Raw genomic sequence first — 26,918 nt, forward strand, 5'->3', positions numbered from 1 at the left:
GTATTTGGTGTGTTTTCGCGAAACTCCATGAATATTTCATGAATAAACCGTATAAACAGGTATCCTTATTCATTTAAAGAAAACACAAGGTACCTTCAAGTAACAATTTAAGTTGAGGTACGACGTGTTGAAATGTGATAGGTGAATCTATATCTATATAATATATTAAAAGGCGTTGTGAAAAATGTATATGTGCCACATAGTACTCTCTCCTTTACGCCACATCATCCACTCACCAAGTGTTATGCCATGTCATAGACAACCAAAACTAATGCAATGAGATTTGAACACAAGACCTCATGTGTAGAAGTTAAGTTTCATTACCATCTTAACCAACCACTAATTGTTGTTTATCCATGCACGTTAATTTATAATACATGTTAACATGAAGTCTAAAACAACTAAATTTTTATGTTACTTCTTATTTCGTATGGACTATATTAGAATAAAAAAAATTACAATATTAGGAAAGCCGTGAATTAAACAATTAAAATATTAGAAAAATTACTTTGCATGATTAAGGTAATGTACATGTGTAGATGATGAACTTAATGAATCTTTTCACTTTTATGGTCTACATGTATCTTAGTCAAATATTGAGTTGAAAAAAAAAATCGAATTTTAAATTATTCAAAGTAGCAACCGGGGCATCGCGGGCTACACACTAGTTAATATATTAAAATGCGTTGTTAAGAAAGTTTATGTGACACGTAGAGCTCTCCCGTTTAAGCCACGTCATCAAGGTTCGAACACAAGACTTCGAGTTTGGAGAATAACGTTCGTTACCATCTTAACCAACCACTAATTGTTATTTATCTATGCACATTAATTTATAAATACATATTACCATTAAGTCTAAAACAACTAAATCTTTATGTTGCATTTTATATCATGTGAACTATATTGGAGTAAAATTAATAATTAAAGCATTAGGAAAACCATGATTTAAACATGATATCATAAGTCTCATAAGTATCAGCTATAGAAATGCCCTACATATATCTAATTTGTTGTTTATTAATTTGAAGTACTTAGTTCCGTTAGAAATAAATTAAACGAATTTTAAGATAATCTTATTGAAAAATTAATTGGCATGATAGATGACATAGTGTACCTGGATAGTTGATGAAGGTAATGAATCTTTTCACTTTTATGAACTACATGCATTTTGGTCCAATAACGAGCTGAAAAAAATCTCGACTGTAATTATTCAAAGTAGTAGCCTTAGGGCCACACACTAGTTGAACTTTTAAAAATCAAAAGAATGTGATTTATTGAAACCTCAAGAAACGACATAGGAATATCATTTTCAAAATATATAGAATATATATTTATTAGGAAAATTAAATTCTAATAATTCAACCTTTGCCCAGTAATCCATTAACAGTTCACTTGTGTGATATTTCTATATGATCCAATCTTTGGTACCTACTATCTTTAAACAGACTTGGTTAAAGTACGACCTGCAAAATCAGGTCAATCCGGTCACTGTCATGTAGGACAATTGACCTGATTTGTCAATCAGGTCACTGCCATGTATGACAATTGACCTGATGTGTCAATTAGGTCACTGCCATGTAGGACAATTGACCTGATTTTGCAGATCATAATTTAACGAGGTCCGTTTACCGTTCTCAAAATAGCATAGATGTTTATCATTTTCAAAATAGCATAGTATTTATTATTGTCAAAATATATAGCACAAATATTTATCGTTTTCAAAATAGTACAGATATTTCGGAGTAACGTACGTAAAACACACCTTATGACCTTAGACATGGGGTAATTAAAAATCCCTATTACTTCTCCCTGAAGATGGTCGTAGACCGGGTCGGGCTTCGGGCCAAGACGACAGACCGTGGGCCTAAGCGGGTCGGGCCCACGCCAGACCCATATTGTATCGTGTCGTGTCGGGTCGGGCCAAAATTCTCAAACATGGCCTAGGCCCACGGGCTTTCGTGTCGGGCCTGGCCGACCCGTCGTGCCTAAGGCTAATTTTACTAAATTTGGCATGATTTGTCGAGTCGTGTCGTGCCTTGTCGAGCTTTTCTAAAAAATTAAGGCCCACGGCCCACGACTTCGTGCTCGTGCGGGGCCGTGCTTTTTTCGTGCTCGTGTCGGGTCGGGCTTCGGGCCGGCACGGCCCACAACCATCTTTACTTCTCCCTCAAAAAAAATCTCTATTACTTCGTATTGAAATGGTCAGTTAGAGAGACTCGGTTAGTATATATTAATTAACCAAAGAATTACGGGGAAGCTTCGTCTATAAGACGAACCGTTCTCTTCATCCGGCTATTGTCTTCGCACTGTTGTATCTTCCTATCAAAAGACAACGTAAATTGACAGGGTGTTTTCGAGAAAACTCTCTCCAACGCACAAGTCAATTTCTTGTAGAAAAATAAATTAGAGAGAGTATGCATGTTTAGGAATAATTTTAATCTCCTCCCCTTCAAGTCCGTCTACAGGGCGAATTCGGTTGTCTATTTCCGATTGAACTAGTGATTCATTTGTTCTTTTGGTTGTGGGATGTAATGGACTAAATCAAAGTGGCTCTTAAAACCTATTCGCTTCCTTTCCATGAGATAGAAGATGGTCATCCCGTTATCGCTTCTAGATTAATTGGAAACAACGTAACCTAGCTCTCTGCAATTGCAGAGATAAGGTTGCGTGCGTCCGACCCTTCCTAAAAAAGGCAATGGGGTAATGATACTGAAAATGATATATATGTTGGTTTTCTTTACTTAAAAGTTGTGATACAACCATAAGTAACACTGTTGTAGGACTTATCATTTTACGATCTAGTACTCGTATCTTTTTGGCATCGGCTTGCTATTAGTCGTTGGTTCGTTACTATTAGAGAAAAGTGTACGATTTGCGCGTGATAGGATAATAGTCACTTCTGAAATTTGGAGTCTACAACAAGCAGAAAATACAAACATAGTACTCATAGTACTTAGTTTATTTATGTGTAATAAGGAGCTCCACGAATGTTTCTGACCTAGATTAATTGTTCTTATCATTAAATTTAGCAACAGATCGACCAAATTCTTAACTCCTTTCAAGTCTAATCTGTAGATGTTCGTACAAATCTGGGAAAATATGCTTCATATTCTTGAGTCCTCACTCGTAAATCGTAACATGTACAGCATATATTGTCGAAAAAATTAATCAAAGAAAAGACGTAAAAAGTAAATGAAAATCATATCGGACCTTTATGATACTTGGTTATTTGTTGTACTACGTATTAGCTCATGTCTTATCACTGATATTTATATGTATCAATCAACTACATAAACAGTTAGCTAGCTTGCTAACAAAATATCTGTCACAATGAAACAATACATTGTAATAACCATGAAATTTCGTGACAACAAATCAACAATAGTAGGTAGTAATAGGTAGGAACATGACAAGTTTTACGCCTGTCATAGAAGCGTATTTTGCCCCCGTCGGTACAATGTTCTAAGTGACGATTGCTCCCCAAGGGCGACACAACTATACCTTCCTGTTATGTGTGTCTCGAATCTTCCTTGAAAGATGTTAAAGTGTTATAGTGGAACTGTGATTTTGGAGGTTCGCCCGAACTTTGGGTAAGTTCGGCCGAACCTGACCTTGGTTCGGCCGAACCCTTTAAAGGTTCGACCGAACTCTGCGGGTAATCTGTTTTCTTCTCCGCAAGGTACAATCGACGTGACATTTTCTTGTCCCTTAGATTGGTTTGATGTCTAACACTATAAATACCAAATGTAATGAGAATTTCAGAATTAAGAGAGAAAAACACAAGTGAGATTGAAACCCTAGATCTAAGCATACATAGAATTCTCTCTTCTTCACATTTGAGAATTCCTCTTTGTAATCCTTTCTACATTGAAGAGTAATACAAGCTCCAAACCCTCCCCCATGGTGGATGTAGCTCATTGAAGAGTGAACCACCTCAAATCGATCTTTGTGTGTGTTTTTAATTTCTTTAATTATTTCTTTTCATTATTCAAACATCAAATTGTCATACAAATCAACGTTCAAGCCTAAAAGATCCTTCATTCATAACACTTCCAACTCCGTGCGTGCCCCGATTAGAAGGTTGAAATTACTTCAAGGATTGCTCAGATTGTTCTTTATGAAATTAACAATAACTGAGGAAGTATGTGTTTAGGGTTTATGCATTTCTGTATGTTGTTGGATGTAAATGCAATGAGTAAGTTTTAAACACTATCATTTGCGAAAATGAGTTTCTCCCACATTAGTAGAAACGAAAAGTGTAGGTTTCAAGTCTAATATTTAATGAAAAGTGTTGTCCCAATTGAATGAAAATGGTGCTTTCCCCTTGTTTAAATTTGAGGAAGTATAGTAATTACTTTCAGAGTTTGGGGGTTAATTTGGAGATACAGTAAAAAATTGTAAATCTTGGAAGATAACGCCTATAAAATTGTTGTAGGAATTACGGTATATCATTTTACTATATACTATGATAAATGATAATACTTCGTAGTACGTACATGGTCACTACTGAATTTTGGAGTCTTACTACAAGCAGAAGATACAAATAATTTTAGAGTCATACTACAAGCAGAAGGTACAAATATACGAAGCATATGATATAATGTACTTCGTTTATGTGTAATAAGCAGGTCTACGAATGTGTCTGACTTTGTTCATTAAATTTTGCAACAGATCGACCAAATCCATATAATTATAATTATAAGGTAGCGGCGAGGATGTGTTACAAAAATATATTAGTCAACAAAACGATAAAATAGGAAAAAAATGAAGTACCATCACTACAACATATAAGATCAAAGAGGGCGAAAAAAGTCGCCCTCTTAGATCAAATTATCGCCCTGCTAAGCTATAAGGGCGACCATAGAATCGCCCTCAAGGTCGCCCTGTTATTGTCGTTGTATTAGCTTTTTAGGGCAAACATTAAAAGTCGCCCTCTTTGGTTGAGATCTAACAGGGCAACTTTCTTCGCCCTCTTTGGTTTATTCAAAAAAGGCATCCATAATCGCCCTCTTTGGTAAGAATCAAGGACGGCAGAGTACATTTGGTCGCCCTATTAAATCATATCAAGAAGGGCAAGTGTTTTGCCCTCTTTGATCAATATCAAATACAACAACTAAAGTCGCCCTCTTTGATAATCAGTTTATTTTTAAAAAAATAATCTGATAGGTAGGCAGGAACCTGATATAGGACAATGACATAATTCATACCACAAACAATAACAAATCTTTGCACATTCGAAAGTTCTTTTACAACCTCCAAAAAATCATCTATATATATTTCCTGAGTGCAGCAAGCCAACAACTTAACAAAATAGTCCGTACAACTTCATAAAGCTCCTAAGCATAACTAACAAAAGATATATCGATCAGCAGACTCGTCAAGGCCAAAAAAACATATTTCCTGTAAACAAATATAGAACAATTAGTTTCATGTATTTTCTCTCAGGTAAACACAAAAAAGAAAGCATACTTAGAACAACTATTAGTCCACTAGTAGACAATGTTTGCTCTTCCAAGACACAAATGAATCAGATGCATCCATTATGTTATAGAGACAGAAAATACGGAGATGAGCAATTCCTACGTTGACTTGCTTTGAATATGCAGCACCATGTCATTCGTGTTGGGGATTAATGGTAACAAAAATTTGTAGAATAGCAGCCTGATGGGAAGCACTAAACCAGTTAAACCAAACCAAAAAAGCAAGAACACCACTTGCTAGACCAAAATAAGAACAGTAGCTAGCCATAAAAAATCCTAATAGCAGCATGTCTTCAGCACAATCTAACAACCTTAAAAACTAAGGCCAGTAGACATGGTCCCAAACTATCACACCAGAGCTCACTATCTCACAAACTAAGGCCAGTCAACATGGTTCCCAGGACAACCACATCCTAAAAATCATAGGAGATGTCAAACAGAAAACCGAAGAGCAATGCAATACAGAAAATCGCATAAAAACCTTAATCACAAATCTTGACACGACCTGATGCATATTCATAGATCTATATCAGGAGAGTCATATCAGAACATCAGAGACGAAGTAAATCAGAAACTCCCCCATACAGCAGACCACTTAGTCTCCCTATTGTGCATGTTTAAATAGTATTTTGCATCAGCAGAAGCTACTGTCACAGCTGTCAAAGTAACAATTAACTGTGACAAAAAGAAAAATATATAACTTGAAGAATACATAGCCCAAAACCAAATGCCCATTAAAAACTCCAACTAATGGCATAATCTAGGCGTACAAGCTGTGTAAACATGTGACAGATTGCAACTCTTCTCTCTTTCAAAAGCAATAAATCTCCATACCACCACTCTCATAGTCTCATATCAACATCCACAAGACATAACCCACATCAATTTTTCTCTGTATCCCATAACATAAAACACAGAAGAAAGCCCAAATACCAATTACCACTGTCCCAAAACCATGTGTATCTACCACATCTTACACCAGAACCAAAAGATAACATATCTGCATTGAAAACATGGAATCATTAAAGCCCCAAAAACAATAGAACATCTCCCTAAAATCCCACTGGAATAAGCAGAAATATTACAAGCAACACACCAATTCCCAATAAAAAAATCGCCCGAGCAGAGAAAATCAACAGCAAATGCTACCAAAGCAACAACAAAAATGCGAACAAAATATGATCTGAAGAAATTTGTTCTCTTAGATAATAAACTGATTGCACAACTTATTGTTAATGATATTCCCACGTCCTAATTTCGGCAGCATCTCCCCATAAAATGATTGCATTTACCCCCCCTTTCCCATGAGTTTATATTCAAAATAATTTCACTTTAATATTAAAACATACCTTATTTATGTCAAGCCAATCTTGTCCATGATTAACTGAAGCTTTTGTTCTAATTCTTGCTGTTTCTTCTTAGCCTCCATTTTATGTGACTCAAATTCTGCTCTGATCATGCTATTTTCATTCTGCAGATGCTCCACATTAGCTTCTAGCTCTGCTCTTCCTTTCTTCCCATCCTTGGATAACACAGGGTGACCTTTACCTAACCCACGTGCATAACCCGAACGATATCCAAGCACTTCTTTGTAGGCAATATCCAAAATAAGATTGTCAGCTCCTTTCTCTCTGACTTCTTTTTCATGTAACTCTTTAAATGCCTTGTACTTGATTTCGGCCTCATCGTCAAACTTCCCATTTTTATGCCTATGGTGATAAAACTAAGAAGATAAAAATTTGCAATAAGAGAAAAAATGATGCACTGGATATAAATAATAATACAATTACCTCTTTGACTTTTCCCATAACTTCAAATATATAGGATCACCATTAGTTTCATTGACCTCCTGCTCATCTTCATTGACCTCCTGCTCATTTTCTGCCTCAAGTTCCTAGGAAAAGTAAAATGATAGTATTCAAACTAGAAACTTAAAGTACACAAATGAGTAAACAAACCAGAGAGGAATTCGAATTTGAAATTAAGACTTCCAGAAGCTCACCAATTCATAAATTATCCTAGCGGTTGATTTGGCACCACATGCGGACTTGATCTTCTTTGAAAGAGCATTCGCCCGATTCTTTTCACTCTTTTCCTTAAATTTACAACATTAACATATTAGATTAATAAAGTTATTATAAGGCTAATAGTATAAGCATATTCACTATACTTACCCTCTGTTTAGGATTGCCCCAATAATTATATATAAGCCACCTCCATTGGGTAAGGTCTATAGTTGCTGGACAAGCACGTTCTGCTTCTTTCAAACTTTTGCACTTTGTAAAATGGTCAGCCTTCAACCTTTCTCTCCAATGCCTATAAAGGTTAGAGCACTGAATGTGTATCGCTTTTGGAATGTGTGCACCTTCACCGAAGTCAAACTTTGCCTACAAAAAAGTCAGTAGAAAAATATCAGCTGCTAACAAGACAATAACTTGAACTTAATGAGAATCAACAAAAATTTTGGGGGTTTTCATACATGAATCCTACTATACAACCGATCTATTGCGTCTTCAGGCATATCATTCCAGCTTTGAACATTAAGAGGGCATATTTCCTTCACCCAATCAGCACATTCACCCACAAATTGGTTTGCATTCTTACCCACAGCAGCTCCCAATGAGGATGGAATATGAACCTTAACCTTTCCTGGTTCGGTACTTCTCAGTTTTTTATATTTAAGTGCTCTACTTGGACCTCGAAAAGGACCTAAACAAAAAAGAACACAAATAAAATAAGTCAGGGGCAGCCGGGCAGCCATATCAGAACCTGTCTACTCCTGCATCCAAAGACAAACAAGATCGAATAATAAAAGAAATCAGATTCTGATAAAAGAGCTAGACTTCCTTCCCAACTGAGATCTACGATCTGAATCTGCTTCTATTCACAGGTTCCAGCAAAGGATTAACCTATTGTTTAGAGAACTATGCTGCAGTTTGATGTGTGAATTCCAGCATCATTAATTCTCACCAGTGGTTAATTTCAATCTCTTTCCAATAGTCTGAATGTATTGTCTTAAATGTTCTACAAGAATGCACAAACCAGTACTTATTCATAGTTTCATTTTAAGAATTCAGGGAACTGAAAAACTTGACAGAGAGATAATACAGATCACAAATGAAACATATGAAAAACTAAAACCCAAAGTTCTTGAAAATTTATGAAACTATAAGATATGATCAGATACAAAAGGGAAATTTTAGTTCCTAGACAACAACCCATGGAACTCCCTAGGACCATAATTCAAAATATGAACAGCAAGCAAATTTATGAAACAGAAGGGTGTTATAGAAACTTAAATGTATGATAATACACAAAACCCCCTACAGAAAACACACTAGCAAGTAGAAAATAACAATTTCATCAGTTGAACTAACAAGCACCCAAGTAACACCCCTTACTATTTAGCGGGAAGAGAAAAGGAGGAATCATGTCATACCTTATCAGTGCAAGGCAGGAAATTACGGAGGGTAGAAAAATGACCATTAATTCTCTCTCTTCTTCGCCTCTCAGCCTCACAATGGTTCCTCAAAGCAGCTGAATTCTTACTTTCTGAACTGTCTTTTTTCCCAAATTTTTCTGGTGTCTTTATAATCTCCCCCTTTTTACTCTCTGAAATTGGTGACTCTCCAACCCGTCCCAATGATTTCCAACATAACTCCATCTTTTTGGGCATAAACAAGTCAAATTCAGGAAGCTCCTGACTTTGTATTCGCAAACTCGAATCCGTTAATCCCAAAAATGAAAGACAAAGAAAAGGAATAGGAAAGAGGAAGAGGAAGAGGAAGACACAGCACTAATATATATATATATATATATATATATATATATATATATATATATATATATATATATATATATATATATATATATATATTTATATATATATATGAAAGAACTGAGGGTTTAAGATCTTTCTAAGACGAAGCTTTCTGAGATAAATAGTACAATGTTTCGGAAGGTAGGATAGTCAGAGATGCATCAACAACAAGACATTGACAAATTCTTCTTAGTGTTGGTTAATTTCTAGTACTCAAAGCAGTTGCATAAGAGTGACAACTCAAGATTCGAGGAATATTCAATAGGTAAAAGATCCTGAATAACATCTTAGAAGAAGAGACGAGATTCTAGACCTTGCGAAAAATGCTCAAAATCTGTCTAGATATGTCTGCAGGCTTAATGATATCAAACATGAGAGTAATAACAATACTTATATACCTTGTCTTTTTTTCTTAGGTTGTTGAGTGGTAGAGTCTAGTTGCGATAATAATGATTGAGTGTCTAGATTGATTGTTCTTTCTCCTGCAAAATCAGAAATCGATATCAAAAGCTCCACAGAATGTGGTTAGTTTACAGATTCTAATAACAATGCTAGAAACCAATCATATATACTCACCTTCGGGCAAATTTCTTGAGCTAGAAGCCATCAAATCAACTCCTGAAAACAACGGAACAAGACCTATAAATTAGAAATTTATGTAATATTAAGGTCAAAACCAGATGCAAACAACTAAACCAGAAAGTAAAGGAGGGGCAGATATTAAGGTCAAAACAAGATGCAAACAGATTGAAATTAGGAACAAGACTTATAAATTAGGAATTTATGTAATGGACAAACAATAAGAAATATTAAGTTCCATTAAAGATTAACCAATTCAAATTAGGTCCTGAATACATATAACTAGTAGCATAAATGAGAAACAAAAAAGCTCCTTAGCAGCAAGCCGATGAGTTATTCACTGTCCAAGTCATACAAGCCCCCAGGGATTTCTTCTTCTTCTTCTTCTTCATCGTCTAGCTCACGTTGCTCATCTTGCTCACTATCTTCTTCTTCTTCTTCCTCTTCATTCACAACCTCATTTTCCAACTCAAAATCACTTGCATTCACCAACTCTGGAGGAACATCATTTCTTGGTAAGAGAACATCATCATCATCATCATCATCTCCATCATCTCCATCACCTTCCACTGAATTTGGTACTTCAAAGTCCAATCCAACGTCGTCATGATCATCATCGGAGCCATCTACCTCAACAATAGGGAAATTGTAGAAATTACGAGGGACAGTCTTAATAACAATTCTCCAATCTGGCTCATTATGTGCCCTAACATAATAAACTTGCCCTACTTGAGATGCCATAGCAAATGGCTCATTGGTCCCTAAGAACTTTTTGAAATTGAGACTTACGCCGCCAAACTTATCTCTTTTTATCCCTCGCCGATAAACATCAAACCAAACACATCGAAATAACACCACAATAGGTTCTGTATCCCCACTATTTGGTGCATCATATTCAAGTTCTATGACTTCTTTCAAAACCCCGAAGAAGTCCTTTTCTCCACTCTCTGCATCTCCTTTAACAATTACTCCACTATTTTGCGTCTTTCGCCTTCTTTGACGCTTCTTAGTGTGAAAGCGATACCCATTTACATAGTATCCTTGATAGTTTTTCACACTCTTACTCGGGCCTCGTGACAATGATAGTAACTCAGTTGTTACTCTTGGATCCCCCTCCGTGTAAAGCTTCCAAATCTATGAAAATGAATTTCTTAAGTAGCTTAAATCATAATATATAAATTGCAAATTAATGAACTACACTCGGTTCACTTACCTGAGATCGAAACCAATCAACTAGACTTGGTTTTGGCCCATGTATAGTGGTGTACTCTCTGTACAACATACAAGTGTTAGCTTGCACTTCTTGACACTTGTAATAAAATAGTTATAGAAAAGATGATAGCTTACCCTATAAATGGTTGTACTTCTTGACAATTCATCAGAACATACAATTGAGCTTGCTTCCAATCCAAAAAGCTCAATTGCTTAAATGTTCTTTTGCCTAGTGGATTCCCCTTCTTTTGGAAAACTGATAACTTAAACAACAGAGATTCTTGCCTATCCATGTCATTTCTACTCATGCGATTGAACTTGGTCTCAATCCCATTTAGATATCTAGATATAAAGGAAAGACATTCTTCCATTATGCGTGCATTAGCTATCGAGCCTTCTGGTTGTGCTTTGTTACTCACAGTAGGTTTCATTGTGTGCATTTCCCTACAAGCGGTAACCATTACACAACATGTTGCAATGAAAAAATAACTTCACATATTAATATAAAAGGAATAACTTGTTACCTTTCAAACCGATATTGCCAACGATACTGCACTGGGCCAGCTATCTTGGCCTCATTGGCCAAGTGGATTGGAAGGTGGACCATAATATCAAAGAAAGCCGGAACAAATACCTTTTCAAGCTTGCAAAGAGTAATTGCAATACTCTTTTCCATCTTCTCCAACACATCAATTTTTAGAGTTTTAGAACACAATTGCTTAAAAAATAAGCTAAGCTCAACCAAAGGTTCTAGCACCTCCTTAGGTAAGATACCTTGAAATGCCGGTTTAAGCAAATCTTGCAAGAACACATGACAATCATGACTTTTCATGTTTGAGATTTTTCCATCTTCCATACTTGCACATCGAGCTATGTTAGAAGAGTAACCATCTGGCACTTTAACCTTGGACAAGAACTCCAATACTTTACGCCTCTCTATAGATGTCAACTGATATGGTGCTCTAGGGATGACATATTTATCACCTATCTTAATAGGAATTAAATTATGATGCACATTCATCTCCTTCAAATCCTTTCGAGCTTTCAAGGTGTCTTTTGTCTTGTTAGGAATATCAAGTATTGTTCCTAATATACTGTCACAAATGTTCTTTTCAATATGCATGACATCTAAGTTGTGTCTTATCAAAAGCTTACTCCAATAAGGAAGTCTAAAGAAGATGCTCAACTTCTTCCATTGGTCAAACAAGTATCGATCGCTTCTCTTTCGCTTCTTCCCAAAAATCACATTGGGGACACCATCAAATGCCTCTAATATCTCATCCCCTGACAAAGGAATAGGAGGTGGTCGTCTCTCCTTTTCCCCATCAAAAGATTTCTTGTCATTTCTCCACCTATGATCGGGTTCCAAGAACATACGAGTACCTTTAAAGCATTCTTTCGATCCATGCTTTAACCGCTTGTGCCAAGTATGCTTATGACATGTTGGGCAAGCAAGTTTACCACAAGTACTCCAACCAGACAGATTCCCGTAAGCAGGAAAATCACTCATTGTCCACAATAGCGCTGCCTTCATATTAAAATTTTGGCGACTATGTGAATCATAAGTTTTCACCCCAACTTCCCATAACTCTTGAAGTTCATCGATCAACGGCTCCAAGAACACATCTATGTCATTTCCGGGGGACTTTGTGTTAGGTTATGATACATATGACATTTACATAAATCATGCGGAAACAACCATTAACCCAGGAAACATATTATTTACACATAATCATATAGCATAATTAGATGCATACTCTTTGTTGCGTGCCTTCCCTAGCTGCGCCCGAACCGAACAAGAACAAGTCTTTTAGGACTCCAAGTGTCGTCCCTCCGTAGAAAGTCCACAGCACGTCCGGATCCGCCTTAAGATTGACCAACTAGAATCGCCCTTAAGGTACTCAGAAAATTCGGCACTTTTGGGGCAAGATGGGTGTTTGAATTTTCTCTCAAAAAACTCACTTTTGAATACTTTGAAACTTGTATATAAATTATGACCCCTAGGCCTTTATTTATAGAGTTATGGAAAAGGAATCGTAATCCTAGTAGGATGCGAATTAATTGGAATTAGAATTCTACATGAATTCTACTTAATCAATTTATCCAATAGGAATAGACATTTAATCATACACTGACTCTTGCAGATTCAGGAATCTCGCATGAGCTCAAACTCACACACACACGGCAGCCACAAGGGCTGCCCACGCATGCGAGCAGCAGCCCACGCAGCGCGGCCCACGAATGCGCGGCCTTGTGCGCGCTGGGCTGTGGCGTGCGTGCTTGCTGGGCGATGGCCTGGCTTCGTGCTGGGCCTTCGTCCGGCAGGCCTCGTCCGATGCTAATTCGTACGATACGCTTCCGATTAAATTTCCATTTCCGGAATCTATTTCCGATACGAACAATATTTAATATTTCCGATTCCGGAATTAATTTCCGTTTCGAACAAATATTTAATATTTCCGTTTCCGGAATTATTTTCCGATTCCGGTAATATTTCCGATTCTGACAATATTTCCGTTTCCGGCAATATTTCCGATTCTGGTAATATTTCCATTTCCAATAATATTTTCCGATACGTACCATGTTTCCGTTTCCGGCAACATCTACGACTTGGATAATATTCATATTTCCGATACGATCCATATTTCCGTTTCCGGCAATATCATCGTTTCCGGAGTATTCATTTCTTGCCTGTGACGATCTTAGCTCCCACTGAAACCAAGATCCGTCGGTTCCGAATATTCATAGATGGAGTATTTAATGCCATTAAATACTTGATCCGTTTACGTACTATTTGTGTGACCCTACGGGTTCAGTCAAGAGTAAGCTGTGGATTAATATCATTAATTCCACTTGAACTGAAGCGGCCTCTAGCTAGGCATTCAGCTCACTTGATCTCACTGAATTATTAACTTGTTAATTAATACTGAACCGCATTTATTAGACTTAACATAGAATGCATACTTGGACCAAGGGCATTATTTCCTTCAGTCTCCCACTTGTCCTTAGGGACAAGTGTGCATTTCCTAATTCCTTTGTCGCTCGATGCTTGCTCTTGAACATAAGGTAAGATTTGTCATCCTTATTATGTCCAGAGGTGTTCCTCGGTTTCAGAGTTCAACTGATCAAATAAACAGATAATCATAGCCTATGATTCATCCGAGCACGGCCATGCATTTCACAGTTTCTAGCTCTCCGAGTGGCCTTGTACAACTTTTAAGCATCTCTTCCCGATTTATGGGAGGACAATCCCAATCTTGCGATCTTGAGATTAGACTTCGTTTGATAGGTGATTACCTGAGCGTTGCCTTTATAGCCTCCTTTTACGGTGCGACGGTTGGTCAACGTCAAAGCAACCAGTTCTCAAACAAGTAATCTCAAATCACTCAGGTATTGAGGATTTAGTGTCTAATAATTTAATGAAATTTACTTATGACAGACTTTCATCTCTTACAGTAAAGTTTCATAGGTCTTGTCCGATACTAGTCTTCCCAAAGTAAGTATCTATGCAAATGATTATGACATTGCCATGTCCACATAGTTCAAGAAACAGAACTACTAGTCATCTTGCATTCTAATCGTCTAACGTTTTCTATGCGTCCAATTTTATAGAAAACTCCGATTAGGGACCATTTTCAACCTTTGACATTCAAGTTCACTTGATAGACATTTCTTAGTCACAGGACTGGTCCTGACAGTCTATCTTGAATATATCGTCAAGTTGAAGGGACTCATCATTTAATAAACCACAAATTAAATGGAAAAATGAATTCCTTTCATTTATTGTGAATGATTAACCAATAATGTTTTACAAAGATTTAAACTCTAAAACTTTAAAACATTAAACAGAGACATCAAAGCCATTCTCCAATATGCTTGATTCCCATAGCTGCAGTGTGCGAGTTGTGCTTCGCTTGCGGCAGAGGTTTAGTTAATGGATCTGATATGTTGTCATCAGTTCCAATTTTGCTTATCTCGACTTCTTTTCTTTCAACGAACTCTCGTAGAAGGTGAAATCTACGAAGTACATGCTTGACTCTCTGGTGGTGTCTAGGCTCTTTTGCCTGTGCAATAGCTCCGTTATTATCACAATACAGGGCTATTGGTCCTTTAATGGAGGGGACTACACCAAGTTCTCCTATGAACTTCCTTAGCCATATAGCTTCCTTTGCTGCTTCATGTGCAGCAATGTACTCCGCTTCAGTTGTAGAATCCGCAATGGTGCTTTGCTTAGCACTTTTCCAGCTTACTGCTCCTCCGTTGAGGCAGAAGACAAACCCAGACTGTGATCTGAAATCATCTTTGTCGGTTTGGAAACTTGCGTCCGTATAGCCTTTAACAATTAATTCATCATCACCACCATAGACCAGGAAGTCATCTTTGTGCCTTTTCAGGTACTTCAGAATGTTCTTGGCAGCAGTCCAATGCGCCTCTCCTGGGTCTGACTGGTATCTGCTCGTAGCACTGAGTGCGTACGCAACATCCGGGCGTGTACATATCATAGCATACATTATTGAACCAATCAATGATGCATATGGAATCCCATTCATTCGTCTACGCTCATCAAGTGTTTTTGGGCACTGAGTCTTGCTTAGAGTCATTCCATGAGACATGGGTAGGTAGCCTCGCTTGGAGTCCGCCATCTTGAACCTATCAAGCACCTTATTGATATAAGTGCTTTGACTAAGTCCAATCATCTTTTTAGATCTATCTCTGTAAATCTTGATGCCCAATATGTACTGTGCTTCCCCTAGATCCTTCATCGAAAAACATTTCCCAAGCCAAATCTTGACAGAGTTCAACATAGGAATGTCATTTCCGATAAGCAATATGTCGTCGACATATAATACTAGGAAAGCAATTTTGCTCCCACTGACCTTCTTGTATACACAAGATTCGTCCGCGTTCTTGATGAAACCAAAGTCACTGACTGCTTCATCAAAACGTATATTCCAGCTCCTGGATGCCTGCTTCAATCCGTAGATTGACTTCTTTAGCTTGCATACCTTTTTAGCATTCTTTGGATCCTCAAAACCTTCAGGCTGTGTCATAAACACAGTTTCTGTTAAAACGCCGTTTAAGAAAGCAGTTTTGACATCCATCTGCCATATTTCGTAATCGTAATATGCAGCGATTGCTAACATTATTCGAATAGACTTTAGCATTGCAACTGGTGAAAAGGTTTCATCGTAATCCACACCGTGGACTTGCCTGTAACCTTTCGCAACCAATCTAGCTTTGAAAACTTCAAGTTTCCCATCCTTGTCCTTTTTCAGTTTGAAAACCCATTTGCTTCCAATGGCTTGGTAGCCATCTGGCAAATCGACCAAATCCCATACTTGGTTTTCAGACATGGAGTCTAATTCAGATTGCATGGCTTCTTGCCATTGCTTGGAGCTAGGGCTCGTCATAGCTTGCTTGTAAGTCGCAGGTTCATCACTTTCAAGTAATAGAACGTCATAGCTCTCGTTCGTCAAAATACCTAAGTACCTTTCCGGTTGAGATCTATATCTTTGCGATCTACGCGGGGTAACATTTCTAGATTGACCATGATTCTCACCAGATTCTTCTAAAGATCTCTGAGTTTCATCCTGAATGTCATCTTGAGCATTCTCTAGAGTTTGTTGTTCGACTCGAATTTCTTCGAGGTCTACTTTTCTCCCACTTGTCATTTTGGAAATGTGATCTTTCTCCAAAAAGACACCATCTCGAGCAACAAACACTTTGTTCTCAGATGTATTGTAGAAGTAATACCCCTTTGTTTCCTTTGGATAGCCCACAAGGATACATTTGTCAGATTTTGGATGAAGTTTGTCTGAAATTAATCGTTTGACGTATACTTCACATCCCCAAATCTTAAGAAAAGACACATTTGGAGGCTTTCCAAACCATAATTCGTATGGAGTCTTTTCGACAGCTTTAGACGGAGCTCTATTTATAGTGAGTGCAGCTGTATTTAGTGCATGTCCCCAAAATTCTAATGGAAGTTCGGCCTGACCCATCATTGACCTGACCATGTCTAGCAAGGTTCTGTTCCTCCGTTCTGACACACCGTTCCATTGTGGTGTTCCAGGAGGAGTCAATTCTGATAGAATTCCACATTCTTTCAGATGGTCATCAAATTCATAGCTCAGATATTCACCGCCTCTATCAGACCGCAGTGCCTTAATCTTCTTGCCTAATTGATTCTCTACTTCACTCTGAAATTCCTTGAATTTGTCAAAGGATTCAGACTTATGCTTCATTAGGTAGACATAACCATACCTACTGAAGTCATCAGTGAAAGTGATAAAGTAGCTGAAACCACCTCTAGCATTTGTACTCATTGGTCCACATACATCTGTATGGATTAAACCCAATAGTTCATTTGCTCTTTCTCCAACTTTAGAGAAAGGTTGCTTTGTCATTTTGCCAAGTAAACATGATTCGCATTTACCATAATCCTCTAAGTCAAATGGTTCTAGAATTCCTTCCCTTTGAAGTCTTTCTAAGCGTTTCAAGTTTATATGGCCTAATCGACAATGCCACAGATAGGTGAGATCTGAATCATCCTTTTTGGCCTTTTTGGTATTTATGTTATATACTTGTTTGTCGTGATCTAATAAATAAAGTCCATTGACTAATCTAGCAGATCCATAAAACATCTCTTTAAAATAAAACGAACAACTATTGTCTTTTATTATAAAGGAAAATCCCTTAGCATCTAAGCAAGAAACTGAAATAATGTTTTTAGTAAGACTTGGAACATGGAAACATTCTTCCAGTTCCAAAACTAGCCCGGAGGGCAACGACAAATAGTAAGTTCCTACGGCTAATGCAGCAATCCGTGCTCCATTTCCCACTCGTAGGTCGACTTCACCCTTGCTTAACTTTCTACTTCTTCTTAGTCCCTGTGGATTGGAACATAAGTGTGAGCCACAACCTGTATCTAATACCCAAGAAGTTGAATTAGCAAGTATACAGTCTATAACGAAAATACCTGAAGATGGAACGACTGTTCCGTTCTTCTGATCTTCCTTTAGCTTCAAGCAATCTCTCTTCCAATGCCCCTTCTTCTTGCAGTAGAAGCATTCGGATTCAGAAGTGGGTTGACTGACCTTCCTCTTTGCAGATTTGGCGCCAGTTTGCTTAGTTGGGCTGGCCTTGTTGCCACCTTTCTTAGCATTCCTCTTCTTTCCAGATTTCTTGAACTTGCCCCCACGCACCATAAGCACATCTTGCTTATCACTTTTGAGCGTCTTTTCAGCGGTCTTCAGCATACCGTGAAGCTCAGTGAGCGTTTTGTCCAGACTATTCATACTGTAGTTCAGTTTGAACTGATCATACCCGCTATGAAGAGAATGGAGGATGGTGTCTATAGCCATTTCCTGAGAAAATTGCTGATCCAGCCGACTCATATTCTCAATGAGTCCAATCATTTTGAGAACATGTGGACTTACGGGCTCGCCTTTCTTAAGCTTGGTCTCAAGAATTTGCCTATGAGTCTCGAATCTTTCGACTCGAGCCAGATCTTGGAACATGTTCTTCAACTCACTGATGATTGTGAAAGCATCTGAGTTGATGAACGTTTTCTGCAGATCCGCACTCATGGTGGCGAGCATTAGACATTTCACATCCTTGTTGGCATCAATCCAACGATTGAGGGCAGCCTGAGTGACCCCGTCGCCAGGAGCTTCGGGCATCGCCTCATCTAGGACATACTCCTTTTCTTCCTGCATAAGAACTATTTGCAAGTTCCTTTGCCAGTCAAGGAAGTTTTTCCCGTTCAACTTCTCCTTTTCGAGAATTGATCGAATGTTGAATGAATTGTTGTTTGCCATATTAAAAACTACAATTGAAAAGAATAAACAAATAAATAACCATTCACAGTTTCTCTTAATAAACTTAAATTCTAGCATACATGCATAATTCAATGTTTATTAAGCATTTTATTCAAGTTATGTGTTCCGGCAGGTGTGAATAAAATGATTCCAAGATCCTAAAATCATTGAAGAACTAAGCACAGTTTGTCGACTTAATCCTAGAACATCTTAGGTAAGCAAAAGCCTTTTGCTAATAGTCTAGAAACTATTCTTGGTTGATAGGTACGTCTAAGAACTTATTAGGTAAACCTATCGAATTTGCCACGACATAAAAGGACTCCTTACTTATATCGTTGAGTTTCACCAAAACTAACATGTACTCACAATTATTTGTGTACCTTGCCCCTTTAGGACCAATAAGTAACACCTCGCTGAGCGAAAACTATTACTAGATTGATGTAAAGGATATCCAAGCAAGTGTATATTTTGGCATGGCACCTTTTAACTCAATTTTTAAGTTTGGAACTTAAGGCTCTTACTATGTTGGTTAGATTTTAAGTGAACTAAAATCCTTAATCATGCAACATAATCAAGCTTTTGATCTCATGCATTTTAAGACATAAATAACTTAAAACATGCATAAGATATTTGTGATCTAGTATGGCCCGACTTCATCTTGAAGCTTTGACTTCAAAGTCCGTCTTGAAAATCTCCGTGGGAGGCACCATTTTCTTCAAATAGGATAAGTTATAACTAATTACAACTATTTGATGGTACGCAGACCATATTTGAATTGAAAAACAACTTTGGTACTTTAGACCAATTACATTCAAATTAATGGTACGCAGACCATATTTTCTATCCTATTTGGGCCATACTAGTCACTTCATAACCTGCAAAACAGTACATATACAATATATACCATTCACCCATTCATTATCATGAATGGCCCACATAGCTGGTTAGTAAAACACATTATGCATCACGTAAACATTTGCAGCAATTAATCAAGGGCACCAATAATCTACCAATTATTCAGTCCTTATTAATTCTAATCGAGTTGTTTTAACCTTAAGGATTTGTAGACCTAATCAAGAGTTTATGACTAAAAAGTGCTCCCACTCAAACCAATAAATTCATATGCTTTACTAATTTTAAACATAAAATTGTATTTCTAGTCTAACCGGAAACATACAAATTTAATTAAAATTTAAAGCTCATATAAATTTATAATTGAATCCAAAAATTTAATTTAATTTCAGTCGCATTTAAATTAATTCATGATTTTAATTTTAGTAAAATAATTAGAATAAATTCCATTTATTATAATTATAATATTCAAAATTAAAATCCAAGAAATTAATTCAAATTATTAATTTTAAAATTAATTTAAATTACGTGATCTGAAATTTTCAAATTAAACATTCAAAACGATCTAATCGAAACGCAAACACCCTATGCGTTGCACGCCCATGGGCTGTACGCACACAGCCATTGCTGGCCATGTGCGCGCAGCCCATGCGCTCGTTGCATAGCTGCTGCTGTCCCATACGCAAGCCTCCGCACAGCGCCCACCGCACGCGAGCTATCGCTCGCAGCGCGCGCGCGTTACCGCGCTCGCTGGTGCGCGAGATCGCTCGCTGGTGCGCGCGAGCCATCGCTCGCTGGGGCGCTGCATCGCTCGCTGGTGCGCGCGAGCCATCGCTCGCTGGCGCGCGAGATCGCGCGCTGGTGCGCGCGAGCCATCGCTCGCTGGCGCGCGCGAGTGATGCTGTGCGCAGCGCTCGTGGCACGCGAGCTTGCGCTCGCTGCGCACGAGGCTGCGCGCTGTTATGCGAGGCAGCGCGCGCTGTGGCGCAGCTCGCTTGCTGCCCACACGCGACTGCCTTGGCTCGCCCCTCGCCCATGCCCATCCGTTCATTGCTCGTGGCACACGACACAAGGCAGGGCTGCTGCCTTGTGCTCGTGCACTACGCCCTTGCTCATTGCATTCGTGCCGCACGGGCGACGAGCTCCCTTGCTCGTCGTCGCATGCCCGCATTATACAACACCCCTTAAGGGTAACACGAAGCGTCCATTGCTTCGTGCGTGCAAGTTATTTGAACGAATCGCATAAAAATTTAAAATTTATATTTAAAATTAATGACAAATTAATAAATATTATTAATTTCATAATTTTAGGGCGAAAAAATCGGAAATTTATTATCCAATTGATTTCCGATTGTTATGGATTCAGGTCTAGGTCATAAAAATTTAAAATTTATCGTAAATTTACAATTTTTATGGTGGTTTTTAATCATAGGTTTCTAATTAAATTACAATTAATTATGAAAATCAAATTAATTCTAAATTATTCTAATTTTCAACAAATTAATCATAATTACAAATTAGATTGCATAATTAACAAGACTAGGCATTCAAACTTGTTAAACATATGCAGTAGGTCAATCAAAAATTCAAGATTTATCAACAGGAATCGCAAATATTTAATTTAACATCTTAAATTTACGAAATTTTGCATCCGAAAAACTAAAACCTTCGAAAAGTCATAGTTAGGCTTCGAATTTGAGAATTCTGGGTTCGGCAGAAAAATACTATTTTTGTCAAAATTTTAGAATGCCTTTTACATACGGAATTGACACAAAAATCACTCAATTCGGATGAGTAATGAAGAAACTGCCGAAAAACTGCGTACATATATTTAAATAAACGCAATTTGCAATTAATTAACAATTACGAAAATTAATCACCCCTTTTAATTCTTGCAAATTTGTAATATTTAACCATGTTCATGCAATTTAGATTATGAAAATAATAAGGGGCTCGTGATACCACTGTTAGGTTATGATACATATGACATTTACATAAATCATGCGGAAACAACCATTAACCCAGGAAACATATTATTTACACATAATCATATAGCATAATTAGATGCATACTCTTTGTTGCGTGCCTTCCCTAGCTGCGCCCGAACCGAACAAGAACAAGTCTTTTAGGACTCCAAGTGTCGTCCCTCCGTAGAAAGTCCACAGCACGTCCGGATCCGCCTTAAGATTGACCAACTAGAATCGCCCTTAAGGTACTCAGAAAATTCGGCACTTTTGGGGCAAGATGGGTGTTTGAATTTTCTCTCAAAAAACTCACTTTTGAATACTTTGAAACTTGTATATAAATTATGACCCCTAGGCCTTTATTTATAGAGTTATGGAAAAGGAATCGTAATCCTAGTAGGATGCGAATTAATTGGAATTAGAATTCTACATGAATTCTACTTAATCAATTTATCCAATAGGAATAGACATTTAATCATACACTGACTCTTGCAGATTCAGGAATCTCGCATGAGCTCAAACTCACACACACACGGCAGCCACAAGGGCTGCCCACGCATGCGAGCAGCAGCCCACGCAGCGCGGCCCACGCATGCGCGGCCTTGTGCGCGCTGGGCTGTGGCGTGCGTGCTTGCTGGGCGATGGCCTGGCTTCGTGCTGGGCCTTCGTCCGGCAGGCCTCGTCCGATGCTAATTCGTACGATACGCTTCCGATTAAATTTCCATTTCCGGAATCTATTTCCGATACGAACAATATTTAATATTTCCGATTCCGGAATTAATTTCCGTTTCGAACAAATATTTAATATTTCCGTTTCCGGAATTATTTTCCGATTCCGGTAATATTTCCGATTCTGACAATATTTCCGTTTCCGGCAATATTTCCGATTCTGGTAATATTTCCATTTCCAATAATATTTTCCGATACGTACCATGTTTCCGTTTCCGGCAACATCTACGACTTGGATAATATTCATATTTCCGATACGATCCATATTTCCGTTTCCGGCAATATCATCGTTTCCGGAGTATTCATTTCTTGCCTGTGACGATCTTAGCTCCCACTGAAACCAAGATCCGTCGGTTCCGAATATTCATAGATGGAGTATTTAATGCCATTAAATACTTGATCCGTTTACGTACTATTTGTGTGACCCTACGGGTTCAGTCAAGAGTAAGCTGTGGATTAATATCATTAATTCCACTTGAACTGAAGCGGCCTCTAGCTAGGCATTCAGCTCACTTGATCTCACTGAATTATTAACTTGTTAATTAATACTGAACCGCATTTATTAGACTTAACATAGAATGCATACTTGGACCAAGGGCATTATTTCCTTCACTTTGGACCAGGAATTAAGAGTGATAGCATGATGTAAGGACTTGTCATACACATCCATGGTGGGAGATTATATGGCACTAAAAAGACTGGCCATATACTGTACTTAGTGCCTAAATGTGCACCAGGATTGAAACCATCAGTTGAAAGACCTAATCTCACATTACGTGGATCTGCTGCAAAATCAGGAAATGAATCATCAAGCTTCTCCCATGCCTTTGAATCAGATGGATGCCTTAATACGTCCTTATCAACTCGCTTCCTATCCTTATGCCATCTCATGTGCTTAGCAATTTTTGAAGACATAAAAAGCCTTTGAAGCCTAGGGACTAAAGGAAAATGACGAAGAACTAGACGAGGTATTCTAGGACTCCGTTGTGAGGTCCCTTGAGATTCCGAAAATGTGACACTATCATCAAATTCACCACTACCTTCTTTCCATCTGGACTCCTCACAAGTAGGGCATGAATCGGCATTCTCATACTCCTTTCTATAAAGAATGCAATGATTTACACAAGCATGGATCTTCACATAATTCAACCCAAGATCTTTTGTGTACTTCTGGGCTTCACGGGAGCTCTTTGGAAATTTAGGATCATAATTGAAGGCCTTATGTAACGCACTAAGCAGCAAAGTAAAGGACTTATCATGCCAATGTCCACTAACCTTGAGATGTAAGAGAGTTACGATGAACTCCAACCTTGAAAAGGTTTTACAACCCGAGAATAATTCTTCTTCTGCATCTTTCATTAACCTATAAAACTTATCAGGAATTTCAGGATGGTCTTTATCCTCTTCATCTCTATCATTCAAATTCTCGGGCACTACATTTGTGGCATCATGCACCAAAGCAGCCATCTCCTCGGATACGAGAGGATCTTCATCATCAAACAAATCACCTTCCTCCTCGGACATTTCCATGTTTCCCATGTCAAGTTGTTCTTCTCCATGGAATATCCACAGATTATAGTCAGGCTCCATTCCTACTCGCAAAATATGAGCCCGCATTGTCTCTCGATTATGGTCGATGTAATTTCGACACTTCATACAAGGACACCTTTTCTTAGCCCCGGTATCAGGGATTGTGTCTTTGAAAGCAAAATCGAGAAAATTTTTAACACCATTTCGATAAGTTGGTTGTAGCCGATTGCTCAACCCTTGTATATGCATCCAACTCCTATCATTATCCATGCTATCTAATCACAAGAACATATACTATACTAGTCATTCAAAGAATATGAAACTACTGCAAGCTTGATCATAAAATAACATGAACAACAGAAAAACACTATTGGAAGCTATGTTATGAGCCGATTTCTCATCAACACAAATTTAGGTCCATAATGCATATACATTAACAGCAATACAACAAAACTAGCCACCTTTGGCAGTCAGAAAATCCATAAATCAGCAGCATAAATCAGCAGCATGAAATCGGTTTATTAGCTAATACTCCATATGTAATGTCATGATTTAAGGATATTACAAAGTTTCAGAATAGTAGGAAACTCCCTCATGATTATGCGGGTCTTGACTCATGGGTCTATAACTGAAGACCAAATTATGCACTAAGAAAACTTATGTGGCACAGTAACAGACAATTTATCATATTATTTATTGCTAATAAAATGTAGAAATACGATAATCATAATCATTTTCCTAGTTTTTCAAGTTACACTCCAACCTATGCAGGGCAGGGATGCTGGATCTTGAAGACATGGATTTTTCAAAAGCCTAAACTAATATAGCATTGTTACCTAACTTAAACTACACACCTACACTCTAATAATGACAATTATTTAAAACCAGATGACCAGAGAGAATACAACCTTCGTGAACTAAAACAGCAAGCATATACCGACTTTCTGAACTAAAAACAGCACACGTTGGCATCAGCATAACAGATCGTTTACCGACTTTCCAATATAAATACCAAAAAAATTGCAGTGACGGATAGCTTCTAACAGTTGATTCAGCTACTACTTAACCATTATTCTGAGTACTACGATGAGAAGGCTAGAGTCATATGGGAAGAATTGAGACTGCACCATTTATAGGGTAAGCTATCATCAGAATTGAGACTAATGTTGAACGCAGTACCCTCCCAACTCCCAAACACGACTCTCATCGGCAACCTTATCTAATAACCACCAATCTTACCCCCTAATTTTCTAACTCTCAAGTACCAACACTAACAATACAACCAAACAAATAAACAATTCTGTTAAAATCCAAGGAGAACAAATTCAATAACTAATAAAATTACACATGATTCCGACAAGTCGACAACCAAATCAATAAAACCCAATCATATCATAATTTCGTCAATTACAACCTAGAACAATGCAAGTAGAAGTATAGAACACTAGAACGCTTGAGCAGACAAATAAGAGAGGGGGGGGGGGCAACTCAATTGTGCCTCTTTCCTAAGGCAGGTAACCAACTGAAGACGATAAAAAATCATAATCAAATCAGCTAGAAATTGATAATCAAATATTCATCAACAAAATTCAGATAATGTCAATAAAATCAAATAAAAAACAAACATTAAGGTCAAACTTATATATATCATCCAAAACACACAAAAAAGAAAAGCTAAATCATCAAAATTACAACAAAAAAACGCAATAAAACAGGGCAAATAATGATGAACTAGAAAAAAAAACGGAAAGAAAGAAGAGGTTGAGCAAATACCATACCAGACAAACTTCAGATAGGTGCTATTGGACCGAATTTCAGGCGAACTCAACCGAATTTCAGGCTAACTCAACCGAATTTCAGGCAAACTCTACCAAATTTCAGGCGAACGAATACGCATAAAATTAGGGTTTATGACCAGCGAAATTGAAGATGGAGAGGGATTGAGAAAGCTAAATTAGAGATTTAGGGGAGAGGAAGAGCTTCTAAATTGCAGATTTAGGGAGAGAGAAAAAGATGACGATCGGGAAATCAAATTTCAGTGCCTTCATTGGGATTCTTATGAAAAGAAATTGGGCGAAGTTTGGGTAGAGGTCCTCTGAAAGGGGTAGAGCTGCTGTATGAAGTCTAGGAGTGTTATTTTGTTTATTTTTTAAAAAAATTACTTGATCAAAGAGGGCGAAATGTAAACATCGCCCTTCTATTATTTTCAAAGAGGGCAAAATATTTGAAGTCGCCCTTCAAGTTATTATCAAAGATGGCAAAGGGAATTTCGCCCTCTTTGGTTGTATCAACAAGGACGAATTTTTATTGCCCTGTTTGATTATTTTAATAAAGGTATTTGATCAAATAGGGCGACCACACCAAATTCGCCCTTATTGTTCAAGGGTACGACAACGAAAAATTGTCGCCCTAGTTGGTTTATTATTTAAAGGCGCTGATTCACACGCCCTTTTTGTTTAAATAGTAACGCCCTCCTTGCTCTTCGTTTTTGTAGTGCATACATGTAAAAACAAGTACCATCTATGTTAAAAAAAAGTCTCATGCTGTTAAAAAGAGTACAATTTCTTTTTAAAAAGAACAAATTTTTATTTACATGGGGTGTACGATAAATATTGTACATCAAAGTTAAAGTTAACGTAAAATGCTTAAAAGTTACATTTATATATGTAAAATTAAGTTATCTACTTTTTAGTAATAAATTTTTTCATCTTAATAAAAAATATTTTTTTCATAATCACTAATAATGTGTAAAATTAATCATTTAACAATTTAAAATGTTTATATATTAACTTTTTTTTAAAATAATATAAAAGTTAGAAAAAACTGAATAAAGTTATAGAAAACTGGGTAAAAGTTATGTTGGTGCACAATAAATTTATTGTACACCTTGTGCGTGCAAGACCTTTTGTTTAAAAAGTACCATTCAATTTCT

At 37.5% G+C, this 26,918-nt stretch overlaps 2 protein-coding genes across 8 annotated transcripts; both read right to left on the reverse strand.

The window, feature by feature from the left end:
* Window positions 1-5,204: 5,204 nt before the first annotated feature.
* LOC110797869 (uncharacterized) lies at window positions 5,205-26,686 on the reverse strand. 6 transcript variants are annotated; one of them, XM_056833066.1, is made up of 9 exons: window positions 25,765-26,264; window positions 9,877-9,918; window positions 9,699-9,782; window positions 7,960-8,189; window positions 7,655-7,867; window positions 7,483-7,575; window positions 7,271-7,374; window positions 6,830-7,189; window positions 5,205-5,400 (listed from the first exon to the last, which is right to left on the reverse strand). In XM_056833066.1, exons 2-8 carry the CDS (start codon window positions 9,905-9,907, stop codon window positions 6,835-6,837), a joined length of 1,110 nt encoding a protein of 369 aa, XP_056689044.1. In that variant the 5' UTR covers window positions 9,908-9,918; window positions 25,765-26,264; the 3' UTR covers window positions 5,205-5,400; window positions 6,830-6,834. The 6 variants fall into 6 exon arrangements, with proteins under 6 accessions (XP_056689044.1, XP_056689045.1, XP_056689046.1 ...); XM_056833067.1 differs by lacking the exon at window positions 25,765-26,264 and adding an exon at window positions 12,849-13,001; XM_056833068.1 differs by lacking the exon at window positions 25,765-26,264 and having other exon boundaries at window positions 9,877-9,939.
* LOC110775771 (uncharacterized) lies at window positions 10,103-12,839 on the reverse strand. 2 transcript variants are annotated; one of them, XM_056833062.1, is made up of 5 exons: window positions 11,866-12,053; window positions 11,616-11,767; window positions 11,227-11,535; window positions 11,093-11,150; window positions 10,103-11,013 (listed from the first exon to the last, which is right to left on the reverse strand). In XM_056833062.1, exons 1-5 carry the CDS (start codon window positions 11,911-11,913, stop codon window positions 10,213-10,215), a joined length of 1,368 nt encoding a protein of 455 aa, XP_056689040.1. In that variant the 5' UTR covers window positions 11,914-12,053; the 3' UTR covers window positions 10,103-10,212. The 2 variants fall into 2 exon arrangements, with proteins under 2 accessions (XP_056689040.1, XP_056689039.1); XM_056833061.1 differs by having other exon boundaries at window positions 11,616-12,839.
* Window positions 26,687-26,918: the final 232 nt, after the last annotated feature.

The sequence above is a fragment of the Spinacia oleracea genome, chromosome 6 (genome assembly GCF_020520425.1).
Source record: "Spinacia oleracea cultivar Varoflay chromosome 6, BTI_SOV_V1, whole genome shotgun sequence".
In the NCBI taxonomy this organism is placed as follows: domain Eukaryota; kingdom Viridiplantae; phylum Streptophyta; class Magnoliopsida; order Caryophyllales; family Amaranthaceae; genus Spinacia; species Spinacia oleracea.

Bases quoted from the DNA above. Each gene is read 5' to 3' on its own strand.
- LOC110775771 (XM_056833061.1), bottom strand. From the start codon at position 12,625: ATGAAGGCAGCGCTATTGTGGACAATGAGTGATTTTCCTGCTTACGGG. The intron at 11,536-11,615 runs GTAACAAGTTAT...TACCGCTTGTAG, and splicing joins TGGCAATATCGGTTTGAAAG to GGAAATGCACACAATGAAAC. The intron at 11,151-11,226 runs GTAAGCTATCAT...TATGTTGTACAG, and splicing joins GAAGTACAACCATTTATAGG to AGAGTACACCACTATACATG.
- LOC110797869 (XM_056833065.1), bottom strand. From the start codon at position 24,256: ATGGATAATGATAGGAGTTGGATGCATATACAAGGGTTGAGCAATCGG.